We start from the raw sequence: 18,975 nt of genomic DNA on the forward strand, positions 1-18,975 counted from the left end.
ATTTAAAAACACTTGAAACAAACAATTCTTAATTTAACGTCGTTGTATACATATATGCCAAGTATATTATACAGGATTTGAGGTCAAGTGATGATTTTCGGAAATACAAGTCCTCAAAAGACAGGAAAGGGTCAAGGATCACAAAAAATCTGTTTACTTCGCATTTTGACCGAAAAGTATTTGTTAGTGCATTGGGGTAGTCAACGGAAGTTCGAGGGGCAAGTTGTCGTGACTTGATATCGACCATCAGGCTTTTGTACATAGAGAGGGGAACAGCGTGTCTCAATACCTGAGAGAGAAATTTTGGTAGATAGCAGTGGTGAAGTTAGACAGCTGTAAGAGTATAGTGAAAACAGCTAATGGATAATATGTACAAGACTATGTGAAAATGGAATGACTTAAAAGAAAATACTCTGGTAAGCTAGCTTTGTTTCTTCGTTCAAGACAGTCTCTTTACTATTAATTTATGATTTTTTTTGTTTATCATGTCTTTTAATTAACAATTTTTCAATTTCCAGTGAGTACGTGACTAATACTTATAATTATAATTAGTCATGTACTCAGTGACAATTGAAAATTGTTCATAATAAGTGTGAGACAATTGTTGTTTGTTTTTGTCTATGCTTGTCTATTTTAAAATATCGAAATGTTGAATTAATTGTAGGGTGAAGTAGCCCATTGTCCTTTGATCGACAAAAGCAAGATCAGTAGTATCTTACTATTCTTTTAAAGTATTTTACGGATAATTTTATACACTTTTTAAAATGTATATATATCTACTAATTTTTTCACAATTTTTTAAATTATAAATAATCAAATGACATTTTCTTCACCAGGAATTTTATTGACTAGGGGGAACATAATGTACTCTGCCCTTTGTTTAGAAGAAAGAAGATCAAGAAGAAGATAAAACCGCGGGGAGATACGTGCTCCCAAACCTATCGCGATACTCTTGCATGCCTCCTCTATCTGCTTGCTCTTCTTTTGTTGCACTAACAGATATAGCGTTTAAAGTTTGGAATTGATGTTACAGCAAATGCCACATACATGTAAATTGATTTGTGTAAAGAAGACTTTGTTCTTCGAAGTATTTTATACTTATTTTTTGTATTCTATTGTAGCTAATGTCACGAAGACAACGGAACGCTCTGATATATCATGCAATGCTGAAAATATAGAAATATTCCTTCCTAAGAATCTACTTCCGGTGTCATCAAGAGTCACGTGGTTAGATCCGAACTGCAACATTGCCAGCAACGGTACCCATTACGTATCTACCGTTAAACATGGAGAATGCGGAACAACAGTCAGTCTCACGGCAAACAATGTTATTTTTGAAAATGAAATCAAAGCTAAACCTGTCTCACCAGAAAATCATTTATTGGACTTTGGAACCAACCCTTACATGATTCCAGTAAAGTGTATCTATCCCAGGAAGGAAATGACGTTATCATTATATCAGCCCGTTAAGCAGCAGGTGCGCGTTTATGAAAAGCGGTTTGGACATCTGGATATAGATATGCGACAGTATGAGACAAACCAGTTTAATCGTGTTCTTGACAACTCGACTATTCCGAAACTAGAACTGAACTCTTATTCTTTTATAAAAGTTGGACTGAAAAATTTTGGCTCCGCTAATCTCGGAATACACCTTGACACATGCATAGCAACAAAAACTCCCACGCCATATGATAGCATGTTTATAAAATTAATTGAAAACGGGTAAGACACCATATCCAAAGTCTGTAATCTAGAACAATAAGAAGAACAACAAAGGTCCAGATTTTATAATAACAAAAACCTTTTTATCCTCTGTAGATGCCCGAAAGTCAACTTTGTTCATCTTCTTCCTTCATCAGCCCTTGAGGCACGGTTTAGTTTGAGGGCATTTGAGTTTACCTCAGGTCGCTCTAACGTTGTCTACATCCACTGCCAGGCTTCTGTGTGTCTGGCCAATTCCTCTCAATGCAACCCCGATTGTTCAACCAGCCATCGAACGAAGCGTGACGCCAGCTCTCCCTCCTCCCACTTGCTGTCCATGGGACCTTTAGTGCTTGCTGTAGATAGAAGTAAGTTCTAAATACCTATCAATGTAATAGCGTCAATATATGAAAAGGTAAACTTTTACAGGCGTCACAAGATCACGTCCAAATACTAGTATATAACGAGAAAATCATTTGAACACGTTTAAAATTTTAGTTCTAAATCCTTGTCTTTGAAATTGATCAGACTGGGTGATAATGTATTATAAAGAACTAATATATGATGTAATGAGTAATAGCTTTGCTCACCACATTAAGGCGAGACCCTGAGAACACGTAAAAGCGTTTCAGGGAGAGAATTTACCGTCCAATCCACCTGTTTCCTCGCATTATCGTTCGCGTTATCGCCGTTTTATTTTCGCTTCCTTGAAGTCTGTTTTGGCAAGCAAATGGTCCTATCAGTTGCAATGTACTGGATTGTTGTCCTCAAGATCCGAAGGTTAAAGAGTTTTGCCTATTGCATGGACGTCTATAATTCCGTAATCAGTGCATCTTTGCAAGCCAAGGGTTTACGGTCCACTTTGAATCGAATACCCTGGAGAGCAAAGCGGACCGAAAACCCTTTGCTTGCTGAGATGAAGAGCCAAGCGGACCGAAAACCCTTAGCTTGGGTGTAACTATTCGTTTGTAACGGGCTGTATATTTCGTATAGAATACATGTACTACTACTACACAAATGGAACGCATATTATGTAACAAAATGTAATTATGTATATAGAGAGCCAATTATCTGTTTGTTATTTTGTTTAAATTTTCAGCCCCTAGTTCAAATTTGATCGCCAACACCATTGCAGGGGTTTCCGTCGCTGTAGCCGTGGTAGCCATTGTGATTGCCGCAAAGGGATGGCGGAAGAAAACAACCATTGTTGTCAATGGCAAAAGCTTGGACAAAATTGACTCCTAAAAGTTTATATAAAAAAGTGAATGAAAACATATAGATATGCTTGCTTGAGTGTCGCAATGGTATAATATCGTTAAGTAGCTGTACATATAATTATATGCAAAGAAGCTGGAAAATATCCGAAACATAGTTCCCAAATTTTATTACAGTAAAATAATCCTGATAGACTTTCAGTTGGTTTCTTAGAACTGTTTTATGGGTTTTGTCAGGAAGAAACTCCCAACGTATACATGCAGTTATTTTGAATATTTGTGTACAATACAATTTCTTGGTAGACTTGCTATAAAGTTCAACTGCAAAATTATAGCATGCCTTACGCTCTTCATTATATCATAGAATGCACGTTAAAGCAATGTTGTTATGCATTCCAAGGTTATTTATTTGTTGTTGGTACTTGTCATTAGCTCTACATGTACCTTTTGGTCTGATTTCAATATAACTTGGCACACAAGTAGACTACATTGAGATATATAATTCTGTGTATCGGTTTTTGATTTCAGTGAACGGTGTTGCCATGGTTACTAAAAATAGAATTTTCTGTGATATTGTTTCAAAATGCTATTCCTCCTACAGTTTTGGTCTGATTTCATTATAACTTGGCACACAAGTAGACTACACTAAGAAACACAATTCGGTGTATCAATTTTCGATTTTTATGAGTGATGTTGCCATGGTTACTTAACATAGAACTTTCTGTGAAATACTTTCAAAATACTATTCCTCCTACAGTTTTGTTTTGATTTCAATATAATTTTGCACAGAAGTAGACTGCACTAAGATAAACAATTTTATTTATCATTTTCATTATTGCTTGGTTGCTAAAGATAGAAATTTCTATAAAATACTATCAAAATGCTACCCCAAATACAGTTTTAGTCTGATTATAATATAATGTGGCATGCAAGTAGACTACACTAAGAACATAAAGAGACTTAATCAAGGATCTTTATTCTAGTTATTGCTGTTGGAAAGTTTCAATTCCCAACTACTACTTTTCTCTTCCTTTGCTATAAGTATAAACCAGTAGAGCTTCAGTCTCGACAGAGACTTCTGGTTTTTGTAGTTATATCAACAAGGCAATGAGATTTCCAACGTCTCCTTGACTCTAAATCATTAGCACTTTGTAGACTGCCTGGGATTTCCGTCAGTCTATTGGAATCAGGCCTGTTTTTGTATTCCCGTGAAGAATTTATTCGTAAACTGAAAAGAAATCTTTTGGGTATTTTCCCTCCCATTGTACCTTATCCCACTTCTGTTTTTGAAGTCTTTGCTCTGCTCACAATTTGTATTGTTGAAATGGACTTTTGATCATAAACACTTTATCATCTTATATTTTTTTGGGGAATTGAAAGAATATGAAACATAAGCAGTAAAATTTTTAAAATGCTTCGAATTTAAACCGTGATAAAATTATAATTTTCACAAGATGATTATTAAAACGGTTGATGTTCTTCATTTTTCAATTCAATCAAAGGAAAGAATTTTTCAACATTTTGAATGAAACAATACCGGTAATGACTAAAGAATAGAGGGTATCATGTTTCCTTGTTGTGTGACCATAATGCGTGAGTTTAACGTAAAATGTTATGAATTACATTCGGTATCCGTCGTATCCCTAGTACGTACAACATTATCGAGGAAAATTGACACTGGTAGGTAGAACAACAGCTGTTGAATTTAAGAATACATATATAAACCCTTTTTTGTCTCTGAACTTGTTTTTTTTCAGAGTTCTTGCTTTTGTATTTGTACCATGTTTTCTGGAAGTGGAAATGTTATTTTATCGCTTCTGGCTTTCGCAGTGGTTGTAGGGCAAGTTTACGGCCAAGGAAAAGACGCACGAAAGAAAATGGATTATTGCCGTAAGAAATGTGCAGACGACCCAAAACCTCTTTGCAGAAAAGCGAAAGAATCTTTGAAATGCATGAGAGATTTCTTTGCGTTCTGCAGAGAATGCCAAAAGTTTGAAAGAGAGTTAGAGAAATTGGTCAAAGAAACAATAGTTACAAACATCAACAGTGACTGTACGCCAGTATGCCGCACCAAATATCGACGAGTTTGCTACCATGGAAAATGTATCGTTAAAAGTAAAAAGAAGTGTAAACCAAGCTGCGCAGGCAATCGAAAGCCAAAAGGCAAATGTTCGACAAAATGTCGAAAAGTCTACAAGAAAGAATGTCAAAATGGTAGATGCACCAGGAAAGAGCGGCTGATTTGCAAAGAAGATTGCAAGGTAAAAATACTAGTAGATAGTTATTAGTTATGTATGATATTAAATTAATTCTTGTATTATTATTATATGAAAATGATACGTTTTTTAAATTTCTGTTTTTGAAATAAATATATTGATTTGTGTTTTGTTTCAGGCTTAATAAAACCAGCTGCTTCTTTTGAGACCAAAGAATCATTGTTGAATTTAAAGAATAAATGAATACCAAATGCTTTTTATTTTAATTTTTACTCACTTGACATTCACAGTACTGTAACTCGTGTTCAGACCAAGACATTAAAGTTTTAGCATTGATTATTTGATTCAAAACTATTATAAAACTTATAATGTCCTCTCCCTAGTATTGGTCAAAATGTACACTAATGGAACTAATAACGATGTTACAGATACAATTTATTTCTCTGTGAAGGGACGAAAAATTCACAAAATGTTTCAATTTCAAGATTTCAAGTACTTCAGTGTATTTATATCTCCTCCCATTCTTAACCATGGTTCTTCCAATGAAGCGGTAAAACATTGTCATTTCCTTTTGTTACAGAGTTTCCCCTTTTCCTTGCTTCAAGATCATAAACTAAGAACAGATTCACTCTAGTACAAGTTATGAAAAAGTTTTGAAAAGTGTATGTAATAAAACAAAATGTGTTAGTGTCCATGTATGGCAGCTTATACATGTAACGAAGGTTTAAGATTATTTTCAAATGCAAGTCAAACTCCATGGACAAGAATGTTGTTATACCCCAACCCACCTCCCAAAGGAACTGTCTCCATGAATGTACTTGTGGTTTACAAAAGCCCAAGCACCAACCGTTCAAAAGTTATGACCAATGTTAAAGCTACGTTAATTCTTGCAAAATTGGAGGAAGGGTTTAAACTGCAAGGCCAAGAGGTCAAATTTATTGGTTCCCAATGAAGATCCTGTCACAAGGAATATACATGTGAAATATGTTCAAGTTTTTCAAAAGTGGGTCAAATGCAAAGTCAAAGGATCAAAATTAAAATTCATAAAAGTTACAGGAATCATAAAAGAAACTCAAATTTTTGCCTGCGATTTAATTATTGTACTTTTTTCTCCATCAACGGTCAGTACAAATATCATTTGTTAAAATTACAGAATCATAGCAAAATGAAAATGTGACGATTATAAGAACTGTTATAGTGATCAATCAAAAAAAAAATCTATAAACAATGCATATAAAACGCACACCCCCGGAAATTCCAGAGGAGGGATCAGGAGCTAAGGAGGGGTAAGCTTCCCCTGTTGACCAGTCACACTCATCATGGAGTAAGGACATTTGGCAGTAATTCTGTATTGACATATTTAAATAGGACATTGCATGGGCGAACCATCAAAAATTATATAATCTAATGAATCTAGGTCTTCGTAAAAAACGTGGGAGATGATCTGTATGGGTGTATGACTACACATGCATTTTGCACGTCGTATCATTCTAAAGTTCAATAGCTATTTATTAATAGTGTCTCTAATTAATGAATTATTAAAAATTCATAATAATTACAAGGAGTAAACGTCATGTCCTTGTATGAATTTCTAAAAGAGGAATACGAAAATATCGGTATCTTTAATGAAAGGTCAAGAGTCAAAGAGATTTTTACTCTGTTTAGTAGTCATCAGTAAGATTTAGATCATATTTTCAGTTCCGCCAATATCCAATTTAACATTTAATTCAGCAGATATATTACTTAAAAAACAAGGTGGGTTGCACATAATCACCAATCTCAATATTTCATGTGCGTATTGCGGTACATTATGTTTCTGTTAATCATAATTACACAAAAAAATGTTATGGTTGTACACCGTTAGCTAAAATACTCTTTAAGTGTAATTTTTATAATGAAATATATGGAGATAACGAACAGATTTCAAGCAATGCAAGATAGGAGCAGAGCAAACACGGACCTCCATAACATCAGAGGTGGGATCAGGTGCAATGGAGGAGTAAGCATCCCCTGCCGACCCGTCACACCGCCGTCTGCTCCTTGTCATGATCGGGAAATAACGACAAAATCCGTCGTCCATTCATGTTTAAATAATTGCCTAGCAATTAGTAACAGTTAGTAAGAAAAACGTCAGTCAGCATATGACTCGATGATAAATTGTATTTGCTGAGAAGGTCATTGTATCAACCATATTGAATTAGGAAATGATTACTGTACATGAGACTGCTGATATTCTTGTTTCATCGACTTGTTTGTCAATAATTTACTTCGTTTTAGCAATTGTTTAGACGTAGAGCATGCTCTTGTGTATCGAATCAACTGAGAGATGTAAACTACCTATGCAGATGATGAAGGTATATTGCTGCATAAGTAAGGGAATTTACGATTGAAAAGTTAATTCACCGGGTTTACAATAATTAGTAAGAATTACAAAAGGTTTACACTGTCTTGTAATATCAGAAGGCTTATATATTCATACATTTGTATGTTGACCAACTATTTCTGTGCAAATTATTACGTCATAAGCTTTTTAATATGTCTACTGATTTCTCTGTTTATTCGACCGTGAAATTGGGCTCACGGCTGTTGTGATTGATCGACATGGGATGCTTTCTCTTCCATGGCATCTGATCACACCTGTGATAGTTTTTCAAAAAAAAAAATATTTCATAATATATGTTACATTTGGTATCCACAAATGACAGGCATGTGAATCAGATACGGACAGATATTTAATGCATGTATAGTATCCAGTAGTATCATTATGAACAATCGCCAACTAAAATTTTAAATACTGGGGGAAATCTCAATTAAATACTACAAATATTCTTAATTGCATGATTTTTGCTTAGTTGAAAATTTTACAATCTCAAAAGCTCACATTACGAGTTTTTGAAAATAATTTTCGCCTATTTCGACTACAGGAGAAAAAATTCTTGAAATTTTTATACCCGTGGTGATACACTACTCATTTGAGTATTCATTTAAAATAATATTTTTTTTTAGATCATTCAATATCTGTGTAAAAGAATTTCAAACCATGGTCTTAAAGAACCCTTACGATATGAAAAGTCTATGGACCAATGGAATTATTGCCAAGTGTTAGGTCTATTATTCAAACGTTTAATTATAATTTACATATTGCTAAGTATATCAGTTTGTATATGGGTCGTTGGATCATTAATTATTCAGTGACCCCAGAATGTGTGTTCCCATTTCGCCTGAACTGCACTAAAATTTGGTATTCCCATTTCGCCTTAATAAGTTCTTGATGAATTAAGGCGAGATGGCAACTTGTATAAATATCTAATTAAGCCTCCCTATGCTAAACGTACAAAGACTATCAATTTCGGACTTCTATCCATTAAATAATTGGAATTAAGGGATCTGATTTGGTCTCAGTTGAAAAATTATACCTCCAATAATTCTCATTGCTATGGTAATGATATTGGGAACCCACGTAATACATTGAAGGTCTTGCATGTAGAAATACACGAAGATTGGCGGCAAATATTTCCCAGAATTATTAATTTTCAATTGCCAAGGAGTACATGACTAAGTAGTCTATTAAGGCATATACACATTTGCAATTGAAAATAAGTGATTAAAGTCACAAGTCAAAGAAACGATTACCAAAGATTGTCATGGCCTGGTGGTATATTTTAGTTGTTGATCCTTATGTCTTCGAAAAAAAAAAATTAATTTTAGAACAAGGAATTACTGAGTATTTAGATCTGGCTTCATGAAACATATGAAAATTATAATAACAAACTGTATTCAAGATCAAAAGTCCATAAAACAATACAACAGGAGCAGAGCAAACATGGACCTCCAAAACATCAGAAGTGGGACCAAAAAGTACAAAAAAAGCAACGGTTGTCTTAAAAAAAAAAGGCCTGTAGCCCTTTTCAGCATTGATGACAAACACTTGCCAGACTTGCATTGGGTAATGGTATTTTTGTTAATTTATTAAATAATTCACCAACGTACATCCTGTCCTCCTTATTAATAGAATAATTTTAAGGATTAATAGCTGTTTAATTTGGGAGTTTGAGAGGATGATACTAGTGGCCAATTAAAGCTGGGATTTTCCTGAGTTACATTCTTTGGTATTTTTACTGGTATCAACAAGCTCCAGGATTCCCTCCCTTTTTCCAATCGGCATACATCCTTAAAGCAGAACACTTATAAGCAAAATTGATATAGAAATCTACTTTTATCTCTTTGTCTAGAATAAGAATTAAAAGTGTCTTTATAATACAAACCGTTTCACCTGTGGTCAATATAATTATGTAACTTTTTCATTAGCAGCAAAGTCAGTACTCTAGCTTCATCCTGGACAAAAGACCAAAGCCAATTCATATTCATATAACAGAGAGCTTGTGGCATTGAAAGAATCAAAGGACCCATTATTCCTCATTAAGCGAAAAAAAGAGTTATTGAGTGCAGTTGCTAATGATTCTACCAGCGTCATCGAGTGATTTTGGTACTCTAGTCCCAAGAGAAGTTGTTGTCTTTAAAATCCAATAGAAAGCTGGAGAAAAACAATATATTTGTTATTCAATTGTCTAGATAATGTATAACTTTTGTGCAGAACATTTACTGCGCATATTTCAACTAAGTACCACTAATTAAGAGTAAATGTTCACTTTCATTAATTTCAGGAATATATCTATTTTAGGAGATAAACTAGACTTTATTTAGAAGGTACTGTCTTCCCACAAATTTTTATTAAAATAGAAAATTTGAAATAGTCATAACACCAAATTTTCTATTTTAATAAAAATCTGTGGGAAGACAGTACTAGTATTAGCAACACTAAAAAAGGGATTCCTTCAAAACAGTAACAATGACTCAATCATAATAAAATAAATTTGGTGTTGTTTGTTTTTCAGAGTGTGACAGAATTTCGAGACATGGATTATTTTTTTTAGCTGTCATCCAAAGTGACACGAGGACACTGATAAAAAATTGTACATCTATTTCTCCTGACCTGCAACTTGACATGACATTCTAAACGACACAAATAAAAGACAACAACAAATAATTCATTCTTCGTACTTTTTTCTCCGAACAAATATATAATCTGAAAATGATTTATTTCAAAACATTCACTTTAAGCTCGTTATTTATTTATTTATTTTTTTTTGGGGGGGGGGGTTATTTACAGATTTTACTTTATTATATTAGTAGATATTTAACTGTTCATTGAAAAAATAATTGCATTAGTTTAATTTTTTGGCAACTATTTGACTTAAAAATGACAAGACGAATAGTTTTCAATCTTTTGATTAAGCTAATCGTGATATTACAACCGTGAGTTACTTTTGTATAAACATGCATTATGAACTTTGAATTCTGTTATTCACTTTTTGTGTCATGCCATTTCCAATCAAATAGTAATCATATATAAACACGAGTTTCGCCGATATATATATTTTTAGAATTAATAAGAAAAAAATATTTGGCGATAACGAACAGTATACAAGCTCAACAGTCCATTAAACAATACAAAGCAGGAGCAAAGCAAACACGGACCTCTAAAACATCAGAGATGGGATCAGGTGCCATGGAGGAGTTATCATCCCCTGTTGACCGCTTACACCTTCTTTGTAATGATCGAAAAAAGCCGTTTACATTTTAGTACATGTATATAATGGCCTAACATTTTCTCCCAACAAATATATGATCTGAAAATGAATTATTTCAAAACATATCTGTTTTTCGCTGTTTTTCTGTGAGGGGATCTACATTTACAGGATGTAATTATTAAGATTAGTAACTATTTAACTGTTCATTGAAAAACAATAATTGCATCAGTTTAAGGACAGATGGTACAAACAAACAAGAGGCCCAGGGGCCACAGCGCTCACCTGAGCACATCGGTTAGGAAAAAGAACATATATGAGATCAAAAATGAAAGTTTACTGAGGTGGGGGGGGTAGAATTTCAACCCCCCAGGGGGTCATGACTTGAACAAACTAAAATCTACACTACCTGAGGATGATTCCATATAAATATCACTAATCATGGCTTTGAAGTACTTGAAAATAAGATTTTGAAAGGTTTCCCTATATATTCCTATGTAAAACTTTGGTCGGCTATTTTGGCCCCACCCTAGACCCGGGAGTCATGATCTGAACAAATTTGAATCTACACTACCTGAGGATGATTCCACATGAGTTTCATCTCTCATGGCTCAACTGTTCTTGAGAAGAAGATTTTTAAAGATTTTTCCTATATATTCCTTTGATCAGCCATTTTGGCCCCACCCTACCCCGAGGGGTCATGATTTGAACAAATCTGAATCTACACTACCTGAGGATGATTCCATATGAGTTTCATTTTTCCAGGCCCAGTGGTTCTTGAGAAGAAGATTTTTAAAGATTTTTACTATATACTCCTATGTAAAACTTTGATCAGCCATTTTGGCCCCACCCTACCCCCGGAGGTCATGATTTGAACAAACTTGAATCTACACTACCTGAGGATGATTCCACATGAGTTTCATCTCTCCTGGCCCAGTGGTTCTTGAGAAGAAGATTTTTAAATATTTTCCCTATATATTCCTAGGTAAAACTTTGATCGGCCATTTTGGCCCCACCCTACCCCTGGGGGTCATGTTTTGAACAAATTTGAATCTACACTACCTGAGGATAATTCCACATGAGTTTCATCTTTCCTGGCACAGTGGTTCTTGAGAAGAAGATTTTTTAAAAATGCCATTGATTTTTCTCTAATTCATTATTATCTCCCATTGGAAAAGGGGGTGGCCCTTCATTTGAACAAACTTGAATCCCCTTCACCCAGGGATACTTTGTGCCAAGTTTGGTTGAAATTGGCCCAGTGGTTCTTGAGAAGAAGATGAAAATGTGAAAAGTTTACGACAACGACGACAGCAACAACAACGACGACGACGACGACAGACAACGGACAAATTTTGATCAGAAAAGCTCACTTGAGCCTTCGGCTCAGGTGAGCTAAAAATGGATGCCTGAATTGGCATATATTTTTGGCACAATTTATGGAATATAAAGAAATTGTAAACCTTCTATGATGTTAAAAATTCTGCCGCTCTGAAACCATTCTTCTTAATCTATACAAATATTTTTCACTTCAAATCCCATTTTAGTGAAAATTTGAAGCAAAAATTAAAAACTACGCTGTGAAACTTATTCATTTTACTCATTAAAGCATGACTCAAATTTTTATTTTCATTATTTGACAAAAGTTTGTATCATCTGTCCTTAAGTCGTGTTTTTGGCAATTATTTGAAATAAAAATGAATTACAAGAAGGATGGTTTTCATTCTTTTGATCATGAAATTGATATTTTAAGAAATAAAAATGTTTGAGAATAAGCCAATCGTATATAATATTGAAACCGTGGGTTTACATTGTATGAACTTGCATTAAATGAACTTTGAATTCCGTTATTCACTTTTCGTACCATGCCTTTTCAAATCAAATAGTAATCGTCTAAGTTTTGTCGATCAACCCCATTTCTGTTTCTAACCTTAAAATTTATTTCATTGTCATAGTAAGATAATTTTCATAAACTTTGGTGTGATTGTGGGTCATCGCACGCATTCAGTTTACGGAAAAGATACAGATTCTTCAATTTATAGGCTCTCCAAATCAACATTGACAAGACCCTATGAGGACTATGACAATTTTGATTACCAAATGATTCTGTAAATTTATTAAGTATATAGTAAATCAATACTAAGTAATACATTTTTGATTGTCTTCTAACAAATATTTATCGATTAATGTTATCATCTAAAAGATATAAATCTAAGAAATATAACAATTTGTCTTTCACAAAAGAGCTTTAGTAAATGCATTCATGGTTCCTCCGCTTTAGCAAACTTTTTATGGCCGATCGGAAGTGACGGTTTCTGTAACCAAATACCACTGGACTAAATCCTGAGTTGAGCAGAACTGGAATATAGGAGATCTCCATCAAAACTTGTTTGGATATAAAACCGATTTTTAAGTATATCACAAAACACACAGTAAGCAAATGGGGTAACCAACATAACGTAGACATAAATGCAAGCATAAAAACCGTCACAAAAGCTTTCCGCTTACGAAGACCTCCCTTTCCAGAATGTTGGCGTTGAACACTTTTTATTAGTGTATATATTCTTTTTGAATGGCTCTTTGCGATGTATAAGAGGTATAAGTGGATAGATGAATTTGCTATCAGAAGGCAAAGAACAAGTATTTCTGCTCCGATACGGAAGGTGTTTGTAAAAACATGAATAGTACACACACCGTAGGTCTCCCAGTTGTTCCAACCTAAGAACGGAAGTAAAAAGTAGGTATATCCAAAAATAAAAGAACACACATTCCATAAGACCACATGCCATGATTTGAATCGACTATATCTCAACGGGTTAACGATACAAACGAGTCGCTCTAATGCCAAACCCAAAAGGGCAAATAACGAGGCCAAAATCCCGCTCCGAAAAACTGTAAAATTAAGGAGACACAGATGCTTTTTGGTAAACACATGCGCTGGCAAAATGAGAGACGAGGCGTAAAATGGTACACCTAGGACTATAATTATGTTAAGAACAGCCAGGTTGATAATTAACTGGTCGTGCGTCCTTCGTAAACACTTAAATCTGAAATAGGTAGTTAGTACAACTCCATTCGTAGCAAGAGGGAAAATCATGACCAAAACTAGAACCACTAGAATTATAGTCCTTTTGTCATCCAGTGTATGTAGATTTCGAAGAACTTCTTGAATTTCCTCTTCTTCCAAACTACTCCCATTTTTGTACGATGTGTAAATCATTCTTAATTTAGCCTTCTGAGTTCTGTCCAGAATCTATCATTATTCTTCGAGATTGAAAAGAAAGTCCGATAGATCCAAAGCGTATTAGCTTATGTCCAGAATATCGAAGCTTTGCTCAATCTCTTGATCAAATGGATCATAAATATATTTATTATCATCAGATATATATCTGTCAAGTACACTAATATGTCGATGGAAAACACAGATACCTTTCTCCGCGAACAGATGTACAACTTTTGTCTTTGCATTAATTCTGCTTTCTAGTATGAAAAGTGTGCACAGACCGTTTTTCTTTTTGTCACAAACATAAGTCAAGCCTTCCCTTGAGGCAATTAACTGGGTCTGATTGTGACTGACATGACATATTAGTCCCTCTAAAGACCATTCTGCACTTAGGACAGTGGTGTATCTGGATAAGCACTTACACTCAGTGTTCGAAATAGTTCATGAATTAAAAATTCTTACTTTATATTACTTATTAACCAATCAATGTACCCATTATTATTCTTGACTTTAGCATCAGCAAATTGATTTTTGAAATTCTGTAAAATTATCCTGCAACGACGGAGATTACTTTAATTAATTAATAAATTACTAGATTGTATACTTAATAACTTACCAGCTTGTATTAATTTATTGCTGCAAAAGAGGAGTTGGTTTTTTTTTTTTTGACGAATGAGATATTGACAGTTTACAAAATGCGTTTAACCAAAAGGTTAAGATAATAATGCAGCTTCAATTAAAAGTTTTATAGAATTAAGTAATTCAAGAACACTTTTTGTAGGAAATGTATTATGCTTGTCTGCACATTATGATGAAAATTTTGAATTTGACTTTTTATATTTTTTCCCTCATGCTTCCGCAAATTGAATGCTACTATAATATTATTCGTATGGAACTACGCTTTTGCATGTTTTACATCACTTTGATGAGACAAAATATCACTTTACTTGATAAATGAAAAACAGTATTTTTTCTACGTAAAACAAAGAATTGAATTTTACATACACAAATTCTAAATTCTCCTTTTTATATAGAAATTGAATTTTTAAAAAGGATTTTTTGTTTGGTATTTCTAAATGTGTAAAGCTAAGTTGAACGGTAAATCAAATTCTCATTCAGATTCGTTCAAGACATATTGAAAACACGCAGTTATCATGTGTTCATGTAGAATAAGTAAATTTTCTCTTTACCGGGGAAGTTAGTATCCTTTGAGATTAAACATCTTAGCTATGTGTTAATACAAATAAGTAGCAATCATTTCTATCAATCCATAATGCCACTTGGAAGAAAAGTAAAATTGGAAAAAAATAGACTTTGTTACATTCAGTTTTAGAAACCTTCGTCATTTATTAGACATAGGGCATTCATAATTTCTTATATATTGAAAAAGGCAAACTTCATATTATAAAAGGTTTATCTATAGGCTTTGCCTTTTGTCCAATCAATTGTCTTCATAAAAAGTTAAATTAATTTTACTCTCCTACCTAGCGGAAATCTTTATTTCTATCTAAGCGACTTCAAAACAGGGAATAAAGTAATCATATTTAAATATAATAGTCATACAAAAAGTTAATCGATGTGAAAAATGGCAACAAATGAAAGAAATTCCATAACAAGAGTTATTTAGACTGCCTTTTCGTTATTTCCAAAATTTCCAGTTCATGGGCGCGCCGCGGGCGTGACGGATCGACGGTGGATGCTTGCTCTTCCATGGCACCTGATCCAACTGTTGATTAATTTAGAGGTTCGTATATGCGTAGTTCCCTATTTATATAGCTGCAGTTGACTTTTGAGCTTAATTACTGTTCATTATCTCTGTATGTTTTTTTAAAGATGTAAATAGATACTTTTACGTGACGCTGAAAAGGAAAGTATTTTTTTTAAAATGATGCAACGTCAGGAATTGCTACTCAACATTGTAACATCAAAACGACGTCAATATGAATTGTTAACGTGTAGTCTTTAAATTATAGGCCTATATGTTTTTAAAGAATTACATGTAATACCATTGAAGTAATCATTAATAGTTATTTGTTGACAGAACCTTGGGTAAATATACTAGTACTTTTTTCGATAAAGCAGAACATCAAAACATTTTGAAACGCTGTATTTTTAATTTTCCATCATTGTTTTCTTTCTTGCATAATGCAAATTCTGCACTTGCATGGATTAAAAATTATAACATTTGTATGCGATAATCGTTTTATGGTGATCATTTCAAAAAAACAACTGGAAAAGCAATTTAGGGATACAGAGTGGTGATAATCAAAGATTAAAATGTTAAACTTGTATGAAGGGTACAACAATACGTTAACAAATTGATAGGAAATGCAAATTGACGTTTGTCCCAAATCGTGCATTCTTAGAATGTCAGACGTAATTTTAAGCAGCAGGGGACATTTCTGCAAGACATTTCGATTCTCTCGTAATTTTCATATTGACTGGTAAAACCTGATGAAACCTATATGTATCAAAAGTAATTTCTCAGTACTTTCCAATGATATAAATTTTAATAAACATTGCCTCTTGAATTCGGAATTAATTAATAAGCTATTAACTAATAGATATTTGACATGGCCTTATTTACGCAGCGGGACATATTTGCAAGACACGGATTTTGTTCGATTAAATACCTTAGTGACTGGAAAATTTTCATTATCCTTATGGAACAAGTTTTTGTTTAAAAGTACTCATTGTATGTCAATTCAAATTTGTAAATTTTACCGACAAAATTTCCTTTTTTACCATGGAAAATGCGTAACACTTAATTTTCATTGAATGGGACATCTTCAAGGACTTTGTTTCAAAGGATGTGGATATCTATTCTCTTAACAGAGGTTTTCAACAATCATACTATGTGTAAATATGATGTAATAGAACGATCCTGTAAAATATCAAAGAGATGCGAGAAGATTTTTAAACTTTTTTAAAAAATAAAATCTGTTGAAGGTATTTTTCTGTTACAGCGGGACAGGACGAAAAATGACGTTATTCCGGAATAAAGTAATTTGTCAATGTGTGCATACCTTGTAACAATACTTCTTTTTGTTACAACATTATTGGTTAGAAAGAATTCTTTATTTTCATATAAAACACTATATGTTTATTATCAAGACCCTACTACAAATGTAAGCTGAAAATGGATTAAGCATATTATTTCCTATTAGTAGCAATTCCTGACGTTACGTCAATATGATTTGGGTTCCATTTCAATTTGGATGTTAGAACCGTGAAAAATTGTAGAGAGCAGTAACGATCGATTCTGACATACCCCATGTACATGCTGTTCTTTGGTGAAAACCCCTTCTCTCCCCTGAATTAATCAATATGGAATTTCTCTTATTCATTTTAAAGAGAAAAATTCAGAATTATTTGATAAGAAATTTTGAAATGAACGAATCCCTGTCGACTTTTTACGCACATTATAACACATTTAAAAATGTTTTTGACTCAGAATGAAGAATAAACAAACTATATATATTCATTTCGTCAGGTAGGTCAAGAAGAAATTTTTTAAAGTTAAAAAATGTTTTACGTTTTTGAATGAAGCATTAATTTTATGAGAATTAAAACTCGTGTTTTCTTTTCACATGGTAATAACTCATAAAGATAATTTAATTGTCTCACATAGTAAAAACAATGCGTGGTTTTTGCAATTTGTCTTTGAATGTGGCACTTGGTTGTGAGAGAAACATTTGTCTTCTTTCAGATTCCAACTTGACAAGACAGTCAACAACGGAATATGAAAAAAACACACTACTGTGAATTATAAAGTTCATACACCTATCGCTCTCCGTTCATTGACTTAAGTGTCCAATGGGACATTATCTATAATCTTAACTGTATAAAGAGGATAGAAGAAGAAACACTATGGCATGTCAAACAGGACAATATTTATTTTTTTTTATTTGAATATTTATTGTATGATTATAGGATTCAAATGGAAAATTATAGTAATAGTAAGAATGGAAAGTTTTACTATTAAATGGAATAAATAGAAAATAGAAATAAAAATTTAACAATAAAGATTTAAAATCATACATTTACAATACTATTATACAATACTAATTGAAAATTATAGAATATAAATGGAAATTATATCATACAAATGGAATGAAATTTATTGACATAACGAACAGTATTCAAACTCAGTCAAAAGTCCATCCATTAAACAATACAATATTGGAGCAGAGCAAACACGGTCCTTCAAGAAATCAGAGACCAATCTGTGAGATCAGGTGACATGGAGGATTGAGCGCTGCAGGCTTGTCACACCCGCCGTGAGCTCTTTGTCATAATGGAAAAAAAAGGAAAAATCCGTTGACAATTCGGTGTGTATAAAATAGCCAAAAAAAAAAAAAAAAAAAAAAAAAAAAATTAGTATTAAAACGTCAGTCAGCATTTGAATTCATGATGAATTGTATATTCTTACAAGGTCATTGTATCGACTATAAAACTTACGAAATGATAACTTTAACGAGACTGCTGATATTCTTGTTTCATCAATTTTGTCAATAATTTACCTCGTTTAAGAAATTATTCATACATAGAGCATTCTCTTGCGTATCAAATCAACTGAAAGATATTTACCCCGTAACAGCTAACAAAGGTATATTGCTGCAAAAGTAAGGGGAGTCGACGATTGAAAAGTTACTAGTATCATAAAACTTTGTTGTTGAATAACCATTATAAACATCTTTTTCTAGTAAAATATCCAAATATGAAACAGATGTGTCAGCCTCTGTGGTATCTTTTATTTCAAGCTCACTATGATAAATCATGTCGACAGAAGAATGGAAATAACTAAATTGTTAAGGGACAATACATCATTCATTTATCTAAATGTCGAGTAGAAGGTCACAACAAGTATTTTTTTTTTTCTTATCATTTTAAAGACTTTGAACAAATTTTGCTTCATATGACGACAAAAATAGGCCTGCTAATAACGGACCCAACTGGTATCCATGGACATTCCAATAGAGTGTTGAAAGGTCTCCAAAACCTCATAGATAATTCAATCAGAAACATGAGCATCA

The 18,975-nt window shown here is 33.3% G+C and overlaps 2 protein-coding genes across 2 annotated transcripts; both read left to right on the forward strand.

The window, feature by feature from the left end:
- Positions 1–249: 249 nt before the first annotated feature.
- Positions 250–3,312, forward strand: LOC134244010 (CUB and zona pellucida-like domain-containing protein 1). The gene is made up of 4 exons (XM_062726260.1): positions 250–416; positions 665–1,722; positions 1,819–2,069; positions 2,801–3,312. The coding sequence occupies exons 2-4, from the start codon at positions 1,025–1,027 to the stop codon at positions 2,944–2,946; spliced, it is 1,095 nt and encodes a 364-aa protein (XP_062582244.1). The 5' UTR covers positions 250–416; positions 665–1,024; the 3' UTR covers positions 2,947–3,312.
- Positions 3,313–4,665: 1,353 nt separating this feature from the next.
- LOC134243983 (uncharacterized) lies at positions 4,666–5,387 on the forward strand. Its single transcript, XM_062726226.1, has 2 exons — positions 4,666–5,176; positions 5,310–5,387. Exons 1-2 carry the CDS (start codon positions 4,697–4,699, stop codon positions 5,313–5,315), a joined length of 486 nt encoding a protein of 161 aa, XP_062582210.1. The 5' UTR covers positions 4,666–4,696; the 3' UTR covers positions 5,316–5,387.
- The last annotated feature ends 13,588 nt before the right edge of the window (positions 5,388–18,975 follow it).

The sequence above is a fragment of the Saccostrea cucullata genome, unplaced genomic scaffold (genome assembly GCF_032062105.1).
Source record: "Saccostrea cucullata isolate Sc308-1 unplaced genomic scaffold, CSIRO_AGI_Scuc_v1 ctg3, whole genome shotgun sequence".
Taxonomy (NCBI): Eukaryota; Metazoa; Mollusca; class Bivalvia; order Ostreida; family Ostreidae; genus Saccostrea; species Saccostrea cuccullata.